At 44.7% G+C, this 18,341-nt stretch overlaps 1 protein-coding gene across 22 annotated transcripts in view; it reads right to left on the reverse strand.

The window, feature by feature from the left end:
* The window catches only part of PHLDB1 (pleckstrin homology like domain family B member 1), a 198,677-nt gene that overhangs the window by 23,350 nt on the left and 156,986 nt on the right, over nucleotides 1-18,341 (reverse strand). For 18 of the 22 annotated variants that reach the window (XM_083162499.1, XM_083162498.1, XM_083162497.1 and 15 more), the window contains 5 exons: nucleotides 15,824-16,102; nucleotides 13,059-13,190; nucleotides 12,687-12,824; nucleotides 9,170-9,298; nucleotides 1,923-2,078 (listed from right to left, as the gene is read on the reverse strand). In XM_083162499.1, coding sequence (XP_083018625.1) covers nucleotides 1,923-2,078; nucleotides 9,170-9,298; nucleotides 12,687-12,824; nucleotides 13,059-13,190; nucleotides 15,824-16,102 — 834 coding nt within the window. The remainder of the gene's footprint in view (nucleotides 1-1,922; nucleotides 2,079-9,169; nucleotides 9,299-12,686; nucleotides 12,825-13,058; nucleotides 13,191-15,823; nucleotides 16,103-18,341) is intronic. The other 4 variants (XM_083162489.1, XM_083162495.1, XM_083162496.1 and 1 more) reach the window with 2 other exon arrangements.

Here is an 18,341-nt window from a genome sequence, read left to right on the forward strand (position 1 = left end):
TACTTTCATTTTGACCTGTGAGAGTTTTTACTTTCACTTTGAGCTGTGACAGTTTTTAGCCCACAATCTCTCCAACCCTCCCCCTGCTTCTACCTCCCATCTCTGTCTTCACAGCTCCCTCTCTATATCCAGCAAGTTTGAAACAGATCAGTGTCCCTGCAAAAATTGCTTTCACTTTCTGTTATGACATCTTTTAGCACACAAAGGAGTAATTTGGTCATTCGAGTGGCCTCTGGCGGTCACTGGTAATACTTCAACTCACAGAGGTGAGAAGTTGTTAGAGGGATATAGATATATTTGAAGACCATAGGGCAGACATGTCCAAAGTCCGGCCCGGGGGCCAATTGCGGCCCGAGCTGTCAGTTCAAGTGGCCCGCAGCCTCCAGCCAGAAGCGGGTGGAGCATCAGAAGGTGAAGGTCGGGCCCCGACGAGCGCGCCTTTACCTTGCGGTCTGCAGCAGTAAGGAGGTGCCGGCCGCCACAGTGAGATGTGTTTCACCCTCCTCTGCAATCACAGTGACAGCAAGGTGTTGGAAGGGGGTGCAGCAAGGGGGAAGCTTGCTCCCGTAACATGCAGAGTGGAGGAGGGCGGCAGCGGGAGCCCAAGCTTCTCCTGCACTTGCAGTTCTTGCTTTGCCTCTCCGTCCTTTGGCTCACACAAGGGGCTGGGAAACATACAGAGAAGGGAGGGGGCATGCAGGGGGACATACAGTGAAGAAGGGTCAGGCTGGGGGACATACAGTGAATGGAGGCAGTGATGGACATTCAGAGAAGGGGGGGGGGGGGCAGGCTGTGGGACATAGTGAATGGGAGTCATACAGTGAATGGGGGCAGATTGGGGGACATACAGTGAAGGAGGGTCAGGCCTTGGGACATACAGTGAATAGAGGCAGTGGCATTTAGAGAAGGGGGGACAAAATGAATGGGTGCAGAGTGGGGAACACCGAGTGAATGGTGGACTTACAGTGAAGGAGGAGCAGGCTGGGGGACATACAGAGAAAGATGATCAGGTAGGGGAATATACAGTGGAGGGGGCAGAGTGGGGGGCATACAGTGAATGGGGCAGAGTGGGGGACCATTCTGATGTGATTAATGATTCAAAGAATGTCAGGCTGAATGGTCGGCCCCCACACATTTTCACCTCACCAAAACTGGCCCTCGTTGCAAAAAGTTTGGACACCCGTGCCATAGGACTAATACACAATCATAATTTGAGGACCAAACACAACCAACTGGCTCCTGTAGTTTGCATTTTCTTCTTTGAATACTAAATACTGACGGTTTAGAACTTTGCTTTCATATAGCTTCTTGTATTTCCCATGTTGTTCTCTTCTGAGTAACCTCTTGATGGGGCTCTACATCTGTTTTTCTCTTCGATGTAAATAGATGTACTTGTCATATCTCTGAAGATCCTTTCCTGTGGCTCTATTTTACGCACCTGTTTCCAATGACTGTGAACTACTATTGCTGCCGGAACCTGAGACACCTAAATTCTATACTTAAAGCCAAGTTTCGCAGAACTCTTCCAGTCACACCACTTCTCCCAGGAAGAAGAGCAGCTGTTGCCACTAGCGGTGAGCCCTGACTAAACAAATGCCCCAGACAGCAGTTACCTACGCATGTTACTCATTGTGGCTCCCTATTGAACGTGCCCCATTGATCTATTTTCTGGAATAAGGTCATTCGGTCGTCCCTATTAAGGTGGGCATGCATTGGGTCCACTACTGACGGCCGACAGACCTTACGTCGACACCTGAAATTAGTCGACTGGTTGACACAAGCATTAGGTCGACAATGGGGAAGGTCAAAAGGTCGACATGAGTTTTTCAAAAAATGTCAGCCGACAAGCATCGCTTGCCTGGTGGTTCCCTTTGTTGCATGGAACGCTCAACAGTCACTCCCCTCTATATCAACACAATTACCTTCCTGTGAGCAATACTCCTTTGGCAATCGCCCTTGTTCTTTAATAGCAGCTGACTTGTAGTTTCTCTCTCCTCTTCCAAACGGCTCTCCTTCTCCAACTGTTGGAACTCCAGATCCTCAAATAGCTTCATCTGCGTCTCCAGATGCTCGGATTCCTAGGGAGAGCCATACAAGGACCTGACATTAGTCACAGATTGCCAAATAAGGATTCCTACGCAAAAATACATACAAATACATAAAAAAAAAAAAAAGAAAAACCTCAGAGCATATAGTACTAGATCACAGCGACGGCGAAAAAAGGTGCATAAAAGAAAGTAGCAGGGAAAACTATAACACACCAGATACAGAGAGCCGACAAAACAGAACGCATCAACTAAACATGCAAATACAGTAAGACGCCTAAGGGCGGAGGATCCAACGTAAACACCATCATAAAAACACACCAAGCAAGAGAGGATTGCTATATAAATACACAAAAATGTATGAAAAGTCTAAAACCAATAACCTCAGCATTTTAGGTGAATACATACACCATATACAAATCTCCGAAGTCGCCACACTTCAGACTGTACACTATTCTTTCAGGACAGTTTGTATAAAACAATGGGGTACATGTATGAAGCTTGGAGACGTGGTATTTATCCCCATAAAGAACGTTAAGTGCAAGGGGATAATGCTTCAGCCAATCAGCTCTTACCTGGCAATTTACATATTGCAGCTGATTGGCTGGAGCATTATCACCTTGCTCATGACGTTCTTTATGGGGATAGAAACCATTTCTCCAAGCTTCATACATTTACACGTTTATCCAGATGTTCAACCTCAACACCAGTAACCAGGTGTATGAAAAGGTTCCATTAATTGGACTTTTGTATTTATGCCAAAAGGATTGTAATTAATAAAGTAAAACCAATAATGAATTTCTGTCCAGGTAAAAACAAATCATTGCTTCATATTTAACACACAGCATCTAGTTCCGAGTTTAGTAATTGTTAATGGTAGATATCAGTTAATGTATACTTACTTCTATGAACTTACCTAATTGTCAGTCGCATGTGTAATAGGTAATAGAATGTGTGTACAGAGAGAATGGTGTGTGCAACGAGGGGGGTGACAAATTGCGAAATAGAAAGGTCCATGAAACAGTGAAAGAACACAGAAACAGCGGTAAAGGAATATAAAGAGAAGTATATATAAATGAGTGGTGTATGGTAAGGTTCTGGGGAAAATAATGGTTATGCTTTATATTGGGGGGGGGGGGGGGGGGGTGTATATGTTTTTCAATGGGAAGTCACAGGATTTTCCATTAGCAAACTTAATATGGGACAATGTTTTTCTGCTGTCTTGTATGGCATTACAGACACTTTGAGGCGTCTTGTAAAGAAAAAATCAGAATAATAAATAATCATAAAGGGCCAGATGCACTAAGCTTCAAAAGTGATAAAATGGAGAGTGATAAACAGCCAGCCAATCAGCTCCTACCTACTATGTCACAGACTGTGTTTGAAAAATGTCAGGCAGAAGCTGATTGGCTGGTTGTTTATCACTTTCCATTTTATCACTTAGTGCATCTGGCCCAAAGACTTTTAATGCACCGAATACTGGGGAGCTCCCCAACTTGGGCCAAAAGAATCTTAAGGTGGCCGCGTATGGCAATCTAACCCCCTGGGCCACCCGGACCTTTTCTGTGCAGCAGGATCGCATGCGGTCCTTACACATGCAACGTATTGCATGCAACCCCAGTTCCCCACTGCCAGGAGGGGGGCTGAGGCAGAATTCAGACGAGCAGCAGGTCTAACCTTTAGCTCAGGTCTGATGAGCGCGGGACCAGGCATCGGACCAGAGGGAGACGTCAAACACATCCGATTTGGGCACATTTCTCGGCCTGATCCATTCGGATCGGGTGTAATCGGCCCAAATCGGACTAGAGTATGGGCACCTTTACTTCCACCAAACATGAAGGAATCAATTAATTAGGCAAGAATTATGGCAGATGCCCTCCATGAGCCATTCCATTGGTATGGGAAAGCCAGCAATGACACCCTAAATCACAGCGATTTTTCCACAAATTCCCCCCTAAATCATACATTTTCGCTCATAGGATTGTGTATTGAAATATGTGATTTATGGACTGGCGTATCTGAATCACAGGAAATGCACAACTGCAGCAGCCTATATCGTATACTATACACTGGAACCTACAAGGGTTTGCGGAGCATTAACCTTACCCATTGTGCAGGTTGTCCTACACGCACAGCAGATGTAACATGTGCAGAGAGATTTACATTTGGGTGAATTATTTTATCTATGAGCAGGAAAAATACTGACTGCTTTATTTTTACACTGTAATATAGATCTTTGCGAGTGAACCAGAATAAGGGCCTACGTCCCTTTACACAGTGCAATTTTTTTTTATACATTTCTCAATCTATTTTTAATTTATTTAAATAGGTTTACTAATCTTTCATTCCTATACTGCTGGTTTATTAACAATGGTGTCTATAGGCCCATACATGCTGGGCGATTTGTAGCCGAAAGCAGCTTGAGCTCAAATGCCGCCCAGTGTTCATGGGGCAGCGATAATCGGTGAGGTCTGTTGCGCACTCCCGCATTATCACCTGCCATGGCCGTTTATCTGCTGGTATTACCAGCAGATGAGTAATGTGGTGGATGGCTTTCCATAGCGTCCTGCTATGGAAAGTCGTCCGCACCCGTGGAAATCGCTAGCAAGGAGGAAAATCACTCATTGTGTATGGACCTTAAGTACTAATCCTTGGATACCGGTGGACAGTGAAAGTACCAGCCAATCAGCTCCTAACTGCCATGTTACAGTCTGTGTTTGAAACAGACAGGAGCGAACTGGCTGGTAGTTTATCTCATTCTTTCTCCCCAACGCTTAGTACATAGACCTCAAAGTCACGTCACGTAGGTTCTATAATCCAAGTCACAATGTATTTCCATATAGGCATAGGCATTTATTACAGAATAACTTATGTTTTTATCTTTATATCCAACAATTGCCCAAATAGTATTTTCTGCTGGGAATATTCTCATTGGCTTCTCGTTATTTACTAGAAAACTAGAAACATTGAGAATAAAACAAAGGCCTATGAGAAAAATCAGATGGAATAAGAATCTAATAATGATCTAAATAATAATGTTATAGAAGTGCATGCATTTAGTTAATTAGTACAACAAAATTTATTGCAAAATAAAAAAAATCTTTATTTTTATTGATACATTTTTTACAATGATGGTAAGGCAGATTAGGGTAGATAACAGGGGAGTAAACTAAGCCCAATTGCTTTTTTTAGGTTACTGGAGGACAGATTGTGGATCTCCAGCAGGTGTAGTACTACAAGTTCCAGCATTCCTCTTGGGATTCTGTACAGTGTGACTGTGTGCAACCAGAGGGATGGTACCAGCCCTGTGTGACACACAGCGTAAGGAGTGTCCCGATGAAAACGAGACACTCTGCCGGGGGAAGCCACTGGTTGCAGGAGCATGCTGCAGGGCTTTTCACGGGAGCGCGCTCCCAGTAACCGCTACCCTGTACGCATCAGGATTTGGTTGCTCAGTGACCAGATCCCTGGAGATTTCGGCTGAAATCGCCCCACGTGTACCGGGCTTTAGAGATAAATTTGCGGACAATGCCCAGAGTCAGCAGCTACGGCTTAAACTCATCCCTTAACTATTCCGGTCACTGTAGAGTATATCTCTCACCAAACTCTTGAGAAGTGGCATCATCTAACACCTTAATCCAGGGGTTCTCAAACTCTGACCCCACACAGTTCACGTTTTCCAGGTCACCCGGCAGGTGCACAGGTGCACTCATTACTGACTGACATTTTATAAGATTCACTAGTGGAGCTATTTATTTCACTTGTGATTCTGTGAGACCTGCAAAACATGCCCTGTGTAGGGTACTGAGGACCGACTTTGAGAACCTGTGCCTTAATCTATAAGCTGCAGTATATATCCCCAATGGGAAATGTGCACAATCCCCAAAGAGGATATAAGCTGAGAAACCACTTATAACCTATGCACAAGGCCTAAAACCTTTAAGGGGGTATTTATCATAGGTTTGACTCAATTAAGGTAGACATACATTGGGTTGACCACTGAAGGTCGACAGGGCTTAAGTTGACACCTGAAATAGGTCATCATGGGGTACTTGTTTCCTAGCACGGCCACAATCGCGGGCATCGTGTACCTTTAAGTTAAGGTACACGATGCCCGCGATGGACCAGATTTCCTTTGAAATCAGGTCCATTTTGCCGGCAAAGGGAAAATCGCGGGCATCGCGTCGGTCGCGACCATTAACATTGGCCCCGACGCGACCGACGCGATGCCCGCGATTTTGCCATAGGCTTCAATGTTAAAATATTTTTTAACATTGAAATCGGGAGCATTGCATCGGTCTTGTGCCATTATAATGGCACAAGATGAGATGGACTTGATTAAGTCCATCTCACATAGTAAAAAATGTGAAATGGGCCAATATGACCCATTTCACATTATATATGTCCCTGTCGTCACCCCACAATTGACGTGAACCCGAAGTGTGGCGAGCGCAGCGAGCCCGCGAGGGGCGGCGGTGCGCGTCCTCCGACCTTTCATTCCCCTACTATCCACGTCGGGTTGGCGTCAATCGTGGGGTGTGGTTTACGGTGTAAAATTGGGGGTCTAGAGAATATTTTACATTGAATCCAATGTAAAATCGGGTCACAGGGACCCTATTCACATTTGATTCAATAAAAAAATCGGGTCGGTCGCATCGCATGTGACCAAATCGCATGCGATGCGACCGACGCGATTTTTCCGAAACGACCACCCCGATGGAAATCGATGTGGCTGTGCTAGGAAACAAGTACCCATCATGGCAGTCAAAAGGTCAACACGAGTTTCACTTCTTTTGTCCCAAATGTCGACATGGACACTGTCTTAGTCTTCCGTGTCCCCACGCATGGCCCGCCATGCTTCGGGCCCTATTATATTTTCCCACCACACCGTAACGAATGGTTTCATATGAAATACCACCTGTCGGTACATGATGGCTCAAAAAAAAAAAAAAGTAAAAAAAATCATGTCCACCATTGGCGATCTTCTCATTGTAGACCTAGTGTTTGTGCCGGCCTTCCAACCCTGGCCACCTTAGCCATGTCTACCTACATGCTAGGCTAGTGATCGTATCCCCTCTAAGAGCGCAGGATTCATAGGACCTCAGCGCGGAAGAGGTTAATATCCCCTCTGTGGGGTAAAAACATCACCCTGATGGCAAACATTTTAGGACACCATTACTGCTTAACAGTAGTTGCTGAATTTAATAGAATTAAAAAAAAGTGAATTTGGCATGTGCCAATTGTGGTGACCGTTCCAGTTGATTCATTAACACTCTAATTTTAGGTCTTAAATCTGATTGGCTCATTAGCCCTTATATTAAGCCAGGTGAATAAATAAGCCCTCAGGATGCTGTGTCTGCTCTCTCCAGTCATGGAGCAGCAGAGAAGAAAGGGAATAGAACAGACTGTGACAGGGCAGGGGAAGGCTATAAAAAGACCTCTGCGCTTCTATCCTGGCATCTCCACTGCCGGAAACATCAGCATCCGTAGCGTGTATTTAAATAGAGCATCAGCATTAAACGGATCCACTGAAAGAAAGACAAACAGAGCCCCAAGCAGATGCTTGTGATCTGGCCACACCAGCAAAGCAGAACAGCCATAACCTTGAAAGGAGCCTTATAGAAAGGGTTAGATAATATTGGCATAGTAAGGCCATTATTTAATGCTGCACAGCAGACAGTCAATTCCAATGTCAGCTGAAAAACTTCCTACAGGCTATTTTCAATGAAGAGTTCTCAGTAGGGGCTCTCGTCTGGGACTTTTGCCCAGATGTATGAAGCTTCAAAAAGTGATAAAGTGGGGAGTGATAAACTACAAGCCAATCAGCTCCTACCTATCATTTTTTTCAAACCCAGCCTGTAACATGACAGCAGCTGACTGGCTGGCTGTTTATCCTGCTTTCCCGCTTCAATATACAAAATGATGCCATCATGTAATGGAGTAGATTCAGAGCCATCTCCACCATTAGGCAGCTGCCTAGGGTTCTGGGATCAGGGGGTGGGTTTGCCTATCACAAAATAAAGGATGCCTAAGGATATACATATATATAGGTGGTGGCTGTGGAGCTTTGAAGATGCCACCTTCACACTGTCACTCGAGGAGCTGGAAAGTGGGTATTGGTGGCAGTGTTGGGTCGGAGGCAGTAGGTTGAAGTAAACCTAATGTGCCAAGAAACCTTACACCGGAGTAGGTGGTCTAATTTTCAACATGTTTTGCCAGAGCATAAAGGTACCAAACAAAAAGTACTTCTCGGTGACCGTTAGAAAAAAAAAAACGTTTTTATTTCTTTGGTATTGGAGGAGATATAAACCAACCAACTAATGTCACTTTCTGAAAGCTCACCGTTTTCTGTGAAAACCAGTTCTAACTTGTGTGGATACTGCATAAACAAATTCTGGATATCGATGTTTGAATATAATAAAACCAAAAAGTGCCAAAATAGGTTTAGAACAGGATCTAGAAGCCTCAGTGGTGAAGGGCTTACTGCAGGCATGCTCAAACTACGGCCCTCCAGCTGTTGTGCAACACCACATCCCAGCATGCCTTGCAATCGTTTTTGCATTCCCTAATAACAAAACTGTGGCAAGGCATGATGGGACTTGTAGTTTCACAACCCCTGGAGGACCATAGTTTGGACATGCCTGGCTTACTGGACCATTAGGTACCCCTGTTTTTTCTATGTCTATTCATCCAGAAATGTACGGAGGGTGGCCCTATTAGGGTGCTGTACAGTGGGATGTGCTAAATTGTTGGGTTGATTTGAGGTGTTTACAAAAAAGAAAAAAAAAAGGTAAATAAAACACAAAATAAGATATACAAGTGTTAGTAACTATGCTTGAGAAAGGAAGGTTTAAGCACATACAAGAACCACAAAATGTATATGGGATAGGAGGAAAAATAAGGCGAGCATTAATATGCAAATGAACGGTATAAATGTGTAGTAACAGACAATGAGGGATAGAGAAATGGTGTACATATGAGAGTATGAACAGGTTACAAAACTGGGTGTGTAATAGACAGGTACGGAGAGAGAGGGACGTGTATGTGTGTATATGATGGTGAAATAAAAGTTTGAGGTATGTGATAGAGATGTGCCAGGAAGGGTCTACTATCTGCAGACTGACCCGTGTGAGCTGGCATTGCACTTGCTCCCTTAGAGCTTCGGGGCAATTATGGAGTTGCCTCTGCAGTTCATGGTGTGAAAGCTGAACACTCTGCATTTCCATCCTCTGCTGCTCCAGCTTCTCCCGCACCTTAATCCCGTGGGGTTATCCAAAAGACAAAATGGGGAACAGGACACTGCACTGTAACCTCAGCCATGCACAGCCAGAAAAGGCTGGATAAAGAGGAAGCAGAGAAGGTTGAAAAGTGAAACAGGAGAGAACGAAAGGGTCAGATAATCAGGTAGAAGAGGATAGGCACAAGGCAGGAGAGACGGAAGTAGAGACAAAACATAAGAGAACTAGGAAGAGGAGGTTGGAAATCACAACCTGTGTTAGTGTCAGAGGGATCGAGACATTCAGTCATTTTAACTTCACTGCCAGAGGGAACTGCAACAGATTGCTGTGCACTTTATTACAAGCACTCAAGAACAAGATAAAATATTGTCTCTATTTCATCCGTTTGCAGACACCGGACCGTGGGGTATAAGTCTCCACTAAATACATCTAAAAATTATGTGCTCCTTCCTCTTAAACCTTCTCATCCTGAAGAGTGCCACTAGTTCAGGGGGGGTTTGTGCTGTGAGGCATTGGAATGCATTTTTTTTTTTACTATGGGGTAATACGGACCTGATCGCAAAGCGTTTTTTTTTCCTGAAATGGACAAAACCATATTGCACTGCAGGTGGGGCAGATGTAACATGTGCACAGAGATATAGATGTAGGAGCTAGTGTGGAGTGATGTAGAGGCTTTTTCTAAGCGGTCAAGTCAAATTAAGTCAGATCACTTAGAGATTGCCCTGAAATCACCCCATGAGCAGGCCCCATAAGAGGGGAATACGTCTGTATGCTGCGATTGGTCCCTAGTATCTTTAGAGATGGGACTTAAAAAAAAAAAAAAAGCTTCTGAGCAATAAACATCTAGCCTGTATCATGTGACCAACAGAACTACATTTGAATGTAGTGTTGACCACATTATAAAAACGCATTTGGCACCATAGGGGACTGCCAAGTTCAAGTTTTCCACTTAGAAAGTATATTTAAAGGTGCAGTTTTTTTTTTATCTGTTGGCAATTTTAAACAGCCCCCATGGTCTCATAACTGGAGATTTATCGCCTGTGCACACTCCAATCACTGGCAATATGGTCGCTCAGTGACCATATTGCCAGCGATAAATGCCCGTGTGTACGCACCTTTAGATGTACAATTTTCCAGGATGTGGCAGTAAGAGAGGAAGGAGCACAAAATGTTTTGAGTGATAATTATCAAACCAGTGGAGATCACCAAGCTGTGCTTGCAAAATGTCAGGAAATGATTGGTTGGTACTCTATCTCTGTCCAAACTTTGAGAAATACCCCCTTTAGAATTATTTAATGTTCTGACATAAAAAGGAGGCTTATACTACATGGTCCAGCGTCACCCTCTAAACGCATAGAGAAAAAAAAACAAAAAAAACAAACAGTTTTCACTATTTACAGTCAGATTAAATATACACAAACCCAAAAAAAGGCATCACAATTATCAGCACTGCCAAATGTGAAGTATTGATATTATAACATATGCCAATAAACACAGCACTGTTCTAGAACAGAGAACTAATATTCACTTAACAGCTACTTCGTATGATTATACCTACAGTAGCAGTGGTTTCCAACCAAGGTGTCCGAATAAAATGCAATAGTGCTAAACAGAATGGATCAGGTGGATCAGTGATAAACAGCCAGCCAATCAGCTCCTATCTGTCATTTTTCAAACCAAGCTTGTAACATGACAGCAGCTGATTGGCTGGCTGTTTATCACTCTACACTTGATCACTTTTTGAAGCTTGATACATCTGTCCCTATGTGTGTAATATCAGATAAGTTTGATGGACTATAAAATGTGAGAGATTTGGTAAGAAATCTCCAGTCTTTAAAGCGGGAATCATTTACACTGCAAAACCAGTTTGTTTTTGAATTGGAAATGATTGCCGCTTTAAAAAACCCTGGAGATTTCTTACCAAATCTCTCATTTTCTGAATCTCTCATCCTATTAAATTTCACCCATAGTCTTTTTTTTTTTTGTCAATTCAGTTGTATTTTTCATAGTATTTTTACACAAATGGGAAAAGGTTGGAAACCATTGCTCTATGATCTCAGTAGATAACTTCTTTAGGCGTATTTTACTTACCTACACAGCAACTAAAGCATGCAAAGTGAAAGTGGACGGGATGTTAGTATAGTTAGAAGGTCAGGTTAATCAAAGGAGAACACCTTCAAATGGAGATATATACTCCTGACTTATCATAGTAAAGTGATGGCTAACCTTGACACTCCAGCTGTTGTTGAACTACAGTTTTACTATTTGGCCATGCCAAAACTGATGCAGGGCATGCTGGGATGTGTAGTTCAACAACAGCTGGAGTGTCAAGGTTAGCCATCACTGTCATAGTAGCTGCATACAACTACAACCACCTTGATATAATAGGTATATAATCCACAAATAAGTTTAGACTGAATCAGCAGTAACGGTGCAGGGAAGCGCAGTAACCCGTAGCAACCTGCTTCAGTTTATTGTAGATAGCAGTCTGAAACAGAAACAGACTGGACTATATTGTGTGAAACACAGTACTAAACCAAAGGAATGACGGGAACAGTTCCCAAACTAATATTACAATTTATTCAAATGTATTCGAATGATTGATGGGAAACTGTAGTTATTAGGTCATTTGTATCCGTAAACCCCCTCCGCAGGTCACAAAACTGAACTGTAGCAGGTTTTTCTTTATATGGTGATGAAGGAGGAGGGATTAAGGGTTAAAAAATGACCTAATGTCTGGAAGATTTCTTTAGGAATAACAAAATCCTTCATCTACTCCAGAGAAAACAGCGTCTGATCACCAAATAAAGGGGCAGATTTAACAACGAGTGATTTTCTTGTTACCCCTGGTGAAAAAATGTTAAACGTTGCTCCAGCCAATCAGCTCCTGTCACGTGTTTGAAAAATAAGTTTCAAAACACAGAACAGGAGCGGATTGGCTGGGGAACCATTTAACATTCTTCAAGAGTGATAACAAGAAAATCACTCATTGTTAACTCCATAATGTGGAATTTATACTATGCTTTGTATGGTCACATTTTATACCCCTTGGAACGTCTTACAATGAACACAAAAAGGTGAAGCACAATTCAGCTGCAAAGATATACACGATCTGTCATTTACACAGGCAGGAGTGTCGTAGGGGGGGGGGGGGGGGGGAGCTCAGAACATGTTGTTGGCAGGCCTCTCTGGCAATGAAAGCAAACCAATAAGGCATTGTAGATCCAAATTAAATGATTTAGCACAATTGCAGACCATTGTATTTCAGCCAATATAAATACTCTTCCCGTGTTAAGGTCGGAGAGGTAGAAGAACAATAAGAGCTGGAAACAAATGGAGAATGGAGAGGGAAAGAACAATGGGGGAGTGAGTACGCCCTGCAGTCTTACAGGATGTTTGGTACCTTTTCTTTTTCCTTCTGCATGTTATTTTCCAGGGAGCTCAGACTGTCCTGTAGCTGCTGAATCACCCTCTGTTCCTGCTGCAGCTGGGAGAGCTCAGCCTCCTTCTCGCCCTGCAGCAGGGCTCGTTCCATCTCTGCCTGCATAGGGGAAGAGACAACAGGCAACAGGTGGTACGGAATTACTCCTGGTTATTTACACGCTGTACCATCATTACTTCCTGTATCTTCTTACCCCCCACCCCTGCATAGACGGATGCATCAACCCCCTTTAGAACAAAACAGCGAAATGCCGGTCACAACACAGGTCTGCTTTCCATGTGCCTGAACAAACATGCCAGGAATCCGTCACTCCCAGCCAGGATGGTCTCTAACCTCTCGCGCACTCTCCTGTAATTGTCTCTCGAGTTCCGTTACTCTGTTCTTCAGCTGATCCACATGGCTCAAAGTCGCCCGGCGCTGTTCCTCCAAAGCGACCAACTCACCAGGTGACACGGCATCCTCCTGCTGAAAAGGGAAAAGAAACAGTGGATCAGGAGTAGCGCCGGACTCGGTGACATGCTCAGTTATTCCATAGCATTTCATTGTTGTGATGGTTGCCTTGACACTTTCGCTGACATCTGCAGGTGGTAGGCATTCGCTCATTAGTCCTATGAAGGCCTATGATAGATTAACTTGTGTGGATCGGCCTCAGGTGGGTTTATAAAGCAGTCAGCAGAAATCACTCATTGGCTGTGATAACGTTTGTGTCTGGCTTGCAGTAATGACCTTGTGAGTGTTATTATGGCCCTACACACATAGCGACTCTGCTGAGCATTCTGAGTGATGCTAGATAGCTCAGCAAGATGGGTCAAAGCTGTGTGCTAAGAGATTTGATGGGGACAGAGTTACCTTAATGTATCCAAAATGCTGGATATTAATCCCAGGGGAGATAGCGCTGTGCATCACTATGGCCCCTACACATGGAGCAATGTAGCGGCATTTTCTTAGCGATCTAGTGAGATTGCTTAGAAAATGCCCAGTAATTGCTACTTGTGTAGGTCCGATTATATAGGTGTCCTCAAACACCGGCCCTCAACATGGCATGTGGCGTAAGAGAGCTGCACCAAGTGGTGTGTAGCATCTTTGTCCCCTGAATGTGCGTCTTCTGATTAAGTGGACATACAACAGTTGTATATCTATGTGTATCTCTATTAGTTTACATCTGCACATGAAACACAACAGACATTATCATTGAAAAAAAGCCAGGGATTCTGTATGACAGCTCTTTATATACAGACTTTGGGTCTTATTCAGGTCTGTTCCATCCCTCGCGCATTCGCACAGGGAAGCGATGTTCGGCATCTGCACATCCACACTTCAGTGCATGTACAGACGCCGGGTGCGAATGGGCATCGCCATCCAATACACACCCACCGGTGGGTGTTTCCATGAAAATGCTGGGTGTTCCCAAAGAAATTCGGCAGTGACGCCTGAGAGTGTCTTAGATTTGCGTGCTCGTTCCACATCATTCGATGGTCGGCGACCATCGAATTATGTGGTCTTCGCTCACAAGGCTGCAAATGGATGTTTATGCAAAGCGAGGGGGGGGGGGGGGGTGGGTGCGGGCGAACTTCGCAGTGCTGCGTGTAAATCAGAATAACCTCCCTTGTGTCTGTCACACATAGGGATGCCAATCCCCGGGCATTTTTTAAATCCCAGGAATGGGGCCTCTCTAATAAAAAAATAAAAAAAAGGTACTTGTGGAGTATCACGGCTCCCACGACCTTGATCGTATGCTGATCGTATGATAAAAAATCGCATCGCATCGATGCGATCGCACCCGATTTTGCACTGAAATGCATCAAAATGCATTGAAATGTGTAGTAAACATGTGAAATGCCCCCAAATGCCATTTTTCATAGTGTACCACCCCCACTAACAACGTTAACCCGAAGCGTGGCGAGCGCAGCGAGCCCACGAGGGACGGCGGTACGCGTCCTACGACCTTTTCATACCCCCACTATCCACGTCGGCGCGGAGTTGAGAATAGAAAGTGTGGCGAGCGCAGCGAGCCACCGTGCCCGAAGCGTGGCGAGCGCAGCGAGCCCCGCGAGGGGACGCGGATACCTTCACAGCTATACGCGTCCCCTCGCGGGCATCACAGGTATCCGCGTCTGCTCGCCATGCTTCAGGCTCGGTGGCTCGCTGCGTTCGCCACACTTTCTATTCTCAGCTCCACGCCGACGTGGATAGTGGGGGTATGAAAAGGTCGTAGGACGCGTACCGCCACCGCTCGCCACGTTTCGGGTTGGCGTTGATATTGGGGGTGGTACACAGTGAAAAATGACAGTTGGGGGCCAATTAACATGTTTCATACTAATTTTAATGCATTTGGATGCATTTAAGATCAAAAACGTATGCCATCGCATCGGATGCCATCGTATGGCATCCGATGCGATCGCATACGATTTTTGACCAAAAATGCTCAAAAATCGGTAAAAATCGCATTGCATCGTATACCATCGTATGCCACTACATATGGCATACGATGCCATACAATGGGAGCCGTGATACTCCACAAGCACCTAAAAAAATGTCTCCGCCCCCCGAATGTCATTATAAATTACAACCCCCGACAATCCTCCCATCCCCCCTGTAAGTGACAGTGCAGTCACTTATGTCGGTGGTAACATGCAGGAGCAGGAGCACGTCTCCTGCGGACGGGCAGCTAGGGACGGCACAGTGGGGTGTGGCCGTGTGCCCAGGTTCGGGACAGTGATCTGTGCCGACAGGCATAGCGGCAGCCAGGCTGCGCAGAGTGACATGATGTCAGGGGTGATGCTGCACAGCCTGCGCGCCACCATGCCTGTCAGCACAGATAACTGTCCCAAACAGCGGGGCAGCATCTGGGTCATATACTAAACTGCTCAGCACTGCCCGGCTTTAAAAAAAAAAAAAAGTGAATTTTACATGGGGTACTAATCCCGGGATTGGAAGCTTCAATCCCGGGATTCAAATACTGTAAATTTTAGGCCAAAATCCCGGGATCCCGCCGATCCCAGGATTGGCCTCCCTAGTCACACAGTCTGTGTACTAGACTTTGCAGATTATAATGCCCGTCACTTTATAGTACAGTGTTAAATACATAAAGCGCTCACCTCGTGCTGGGTACTCTCTGTGCTGCTGTTTTCCTCCCTCTGGGTTTCCTCTTCATTTTCTCCTTTCACTTTCATTTGGTTCCGGCCGTTTTCACGGCTGCAACCTTTAGCACTGTCCCATGACAGCCTCCTGGTGTCAGAGAACGCAGAGCCTTCCACTTTCGTCCCCACGGAGGGAAAGGACCATAGATCCTCTAGACGAGCAGGCGGAGAAGTGGTTTCATCAGACTTACTGTACTCCGCACACAAATTTAAGATGGTTTCCAACCTCTGGCGTTCCTGTGTAACAAATCAAGATATGCCTGAGTTCTAGATCAAATGCAAAAATGTTCATATTAATCCCAATTTACAATTAAAATGTGCCTGCACAAAAAAGGTAAAGGGTAACAAAAAAATAAGAGTAATCTGGGGATAGGGAAACTCAGCTGAAGCTAAAATAAAAGTTATTATGCAAACAAAAATATTAAAATTAAACTTTTTGGCACACCTTGTGATGTATACATACATTTCCCTCACCTAAACCAATTACTAACCTGGCGCCAATATATATGCAGTTACCATCATCTGTTCAATGCATATTTCAACACCCAACAGCAGTAGCAGCATTATACCCATCTGTAAAATATAGGGGTACCTCGGTTTCAGCTGTCTCTAAAGGGTATAATTGGGGGTATAAGTGGGTGTATAGATGGGCCAAGTGGTTCTTATCTGAAGTCATACAGATGTAGCCGCACTTATGGTTGCCGTGACAATTGCCACACTCCTGTTTCTATTTTGTGTGCTGATTTGCTGCGATAAACGGTTACGGGTGGCCGTATCATAGCAACAATGAGATCAGTTCTATCCGTAGTCTATGTATTTACCAGCTTCTGCCTCTCCTGGTCATGTGATTGTGCCCTGTTCAGTGGTCAGCACCCTGTGAACACTATAAAAGGCTAACTACTCCTCACCACTAGGAGGTGGAGTACTGCCACTTACAACTAGAGGCCACTCTACCGATCAAATTACTCCTTTCTGTGCTGAAAGGGGTCATAAAGTAAAAGCAGTTTTTGCAGGAACATTGATGTGTTTCAAACGTGCTGGATATGGAGAGGGAGCTGTGAAGACAGAGATTGGAGGTAGGAGCAGATAGGGAGTGGGGGTGGGGTGGAGAGTTTGTGGGCTAAAAACTGTCACAGCTCAAAGTGAAAGTACATTTATAGGCTTTTAACTAGTTTATTATACTATACAGAGGTTACTTATGAAAAAAAAGTAGTAGTAATGTTATAAACAACTTAATTAATGTTCACAAAACCTCTGAAAAGTGATAGCCTCGGGCTTCCCACATGAGCCTCTGATTGGCAGAGTTGTATGTTTTAGTTCTGTAATTATATTAAAGGTGCAGTCACACGGTGAGATTTTGGGAGTGTATGATTTGGACTGCGATTTCCTTGAAATCTCCAGAGCCCAGAAACATACAATTTTCACTATATTTACTTGAGATTTTGACTGTGGCTGATTTTGACTATGCTGGAACACTAGACTAGGGTAAAGGTGTTGGCAGCGTTCAATATTGTTTGCAAGTGGCGTGGGATTAAAACGTTATAAGTGGCTTTCCTTGGTCTCCTGGTTGTGTCTGTTTGGTGGCGGCATGAGGTTTTTAATACCCCTTTTACTTTGACGCTGTGTAAAAGGGGTAGCTGAAAAAAAAAAAGCTCCATTTCCCCGAAAATCCTACCCTGGTCCTGACCAGGGTGGAACATGGGGAGGACCCGGGTGAGGGGCAGTGTAAACGGGTATGCCGGGTCATCAGACCCAGCTCCCATTTACAGCACTAGGGGAGCCCAACCTCTGGACTGCAGCATCCTGCGGTCAGTATGGAGGTTGGGCGGGGGGGGGGGGGGCGCACACAGCCTCCGCTGTTGTCTGCTGTACTGTGCAGACAACAACGGAGCGAGGAGGCGAATGGATGTCTGTGTGCGGCATCCATACACCTCGCGGACGGGGGCTAGTTGGGGTGCACAGAGGCTATCCAGCAGTTTACCTTGGATTACCTTCGTAGGGATGGCCATCGACCATCAATGATTAGAAATCATCAATGGTTTATGGCCGATGTTGAATAGTTTTGCCATCAATGGGGGAGAACCAGATGTCAAGCTTAAACAAATAGTTTTGTTTTTGCTTTTTCACCAAGGGAGCTTAGCTCCGCCCCCGACACCCCCAAAGCCCCGTAGGCCAATCAATCAAAGAAAATGGATGACCATCGATATGTAAAAACATTGACTGTCATCCATTGAATAGCAATACACTATTGATGGCCAGATGCACTTTTGCCATCGATGGCAATCTCAACAATGGCCATCCCTAAGTGATTGGCGGTCCTGACGCTTGGAGATGATGTCATCTCCAGGCACCTCCCCCATTTACACTGCGGGCAACGCAGTGTAAACATAGCAAATCCTGGATATGACCTGGCTTGGAAGAGTGTTCCAAATACCAGGTCAGATCTGGAATTTTGGTGTAAATGAGGTATAAATGT

This window comes from Crinia signifera, chromosome 19 (genome assembly GCF_055691185.1).
Source record: "Crinia signifera chromosome 19, ASM5569118v1, whole genome shotgun sequence".
Lineage (NCBI taxonomy): Eukaryota > Metazoa > Chordata > Amphibia > Anura > Myobatrachidae > Crinia > Crinia signifera.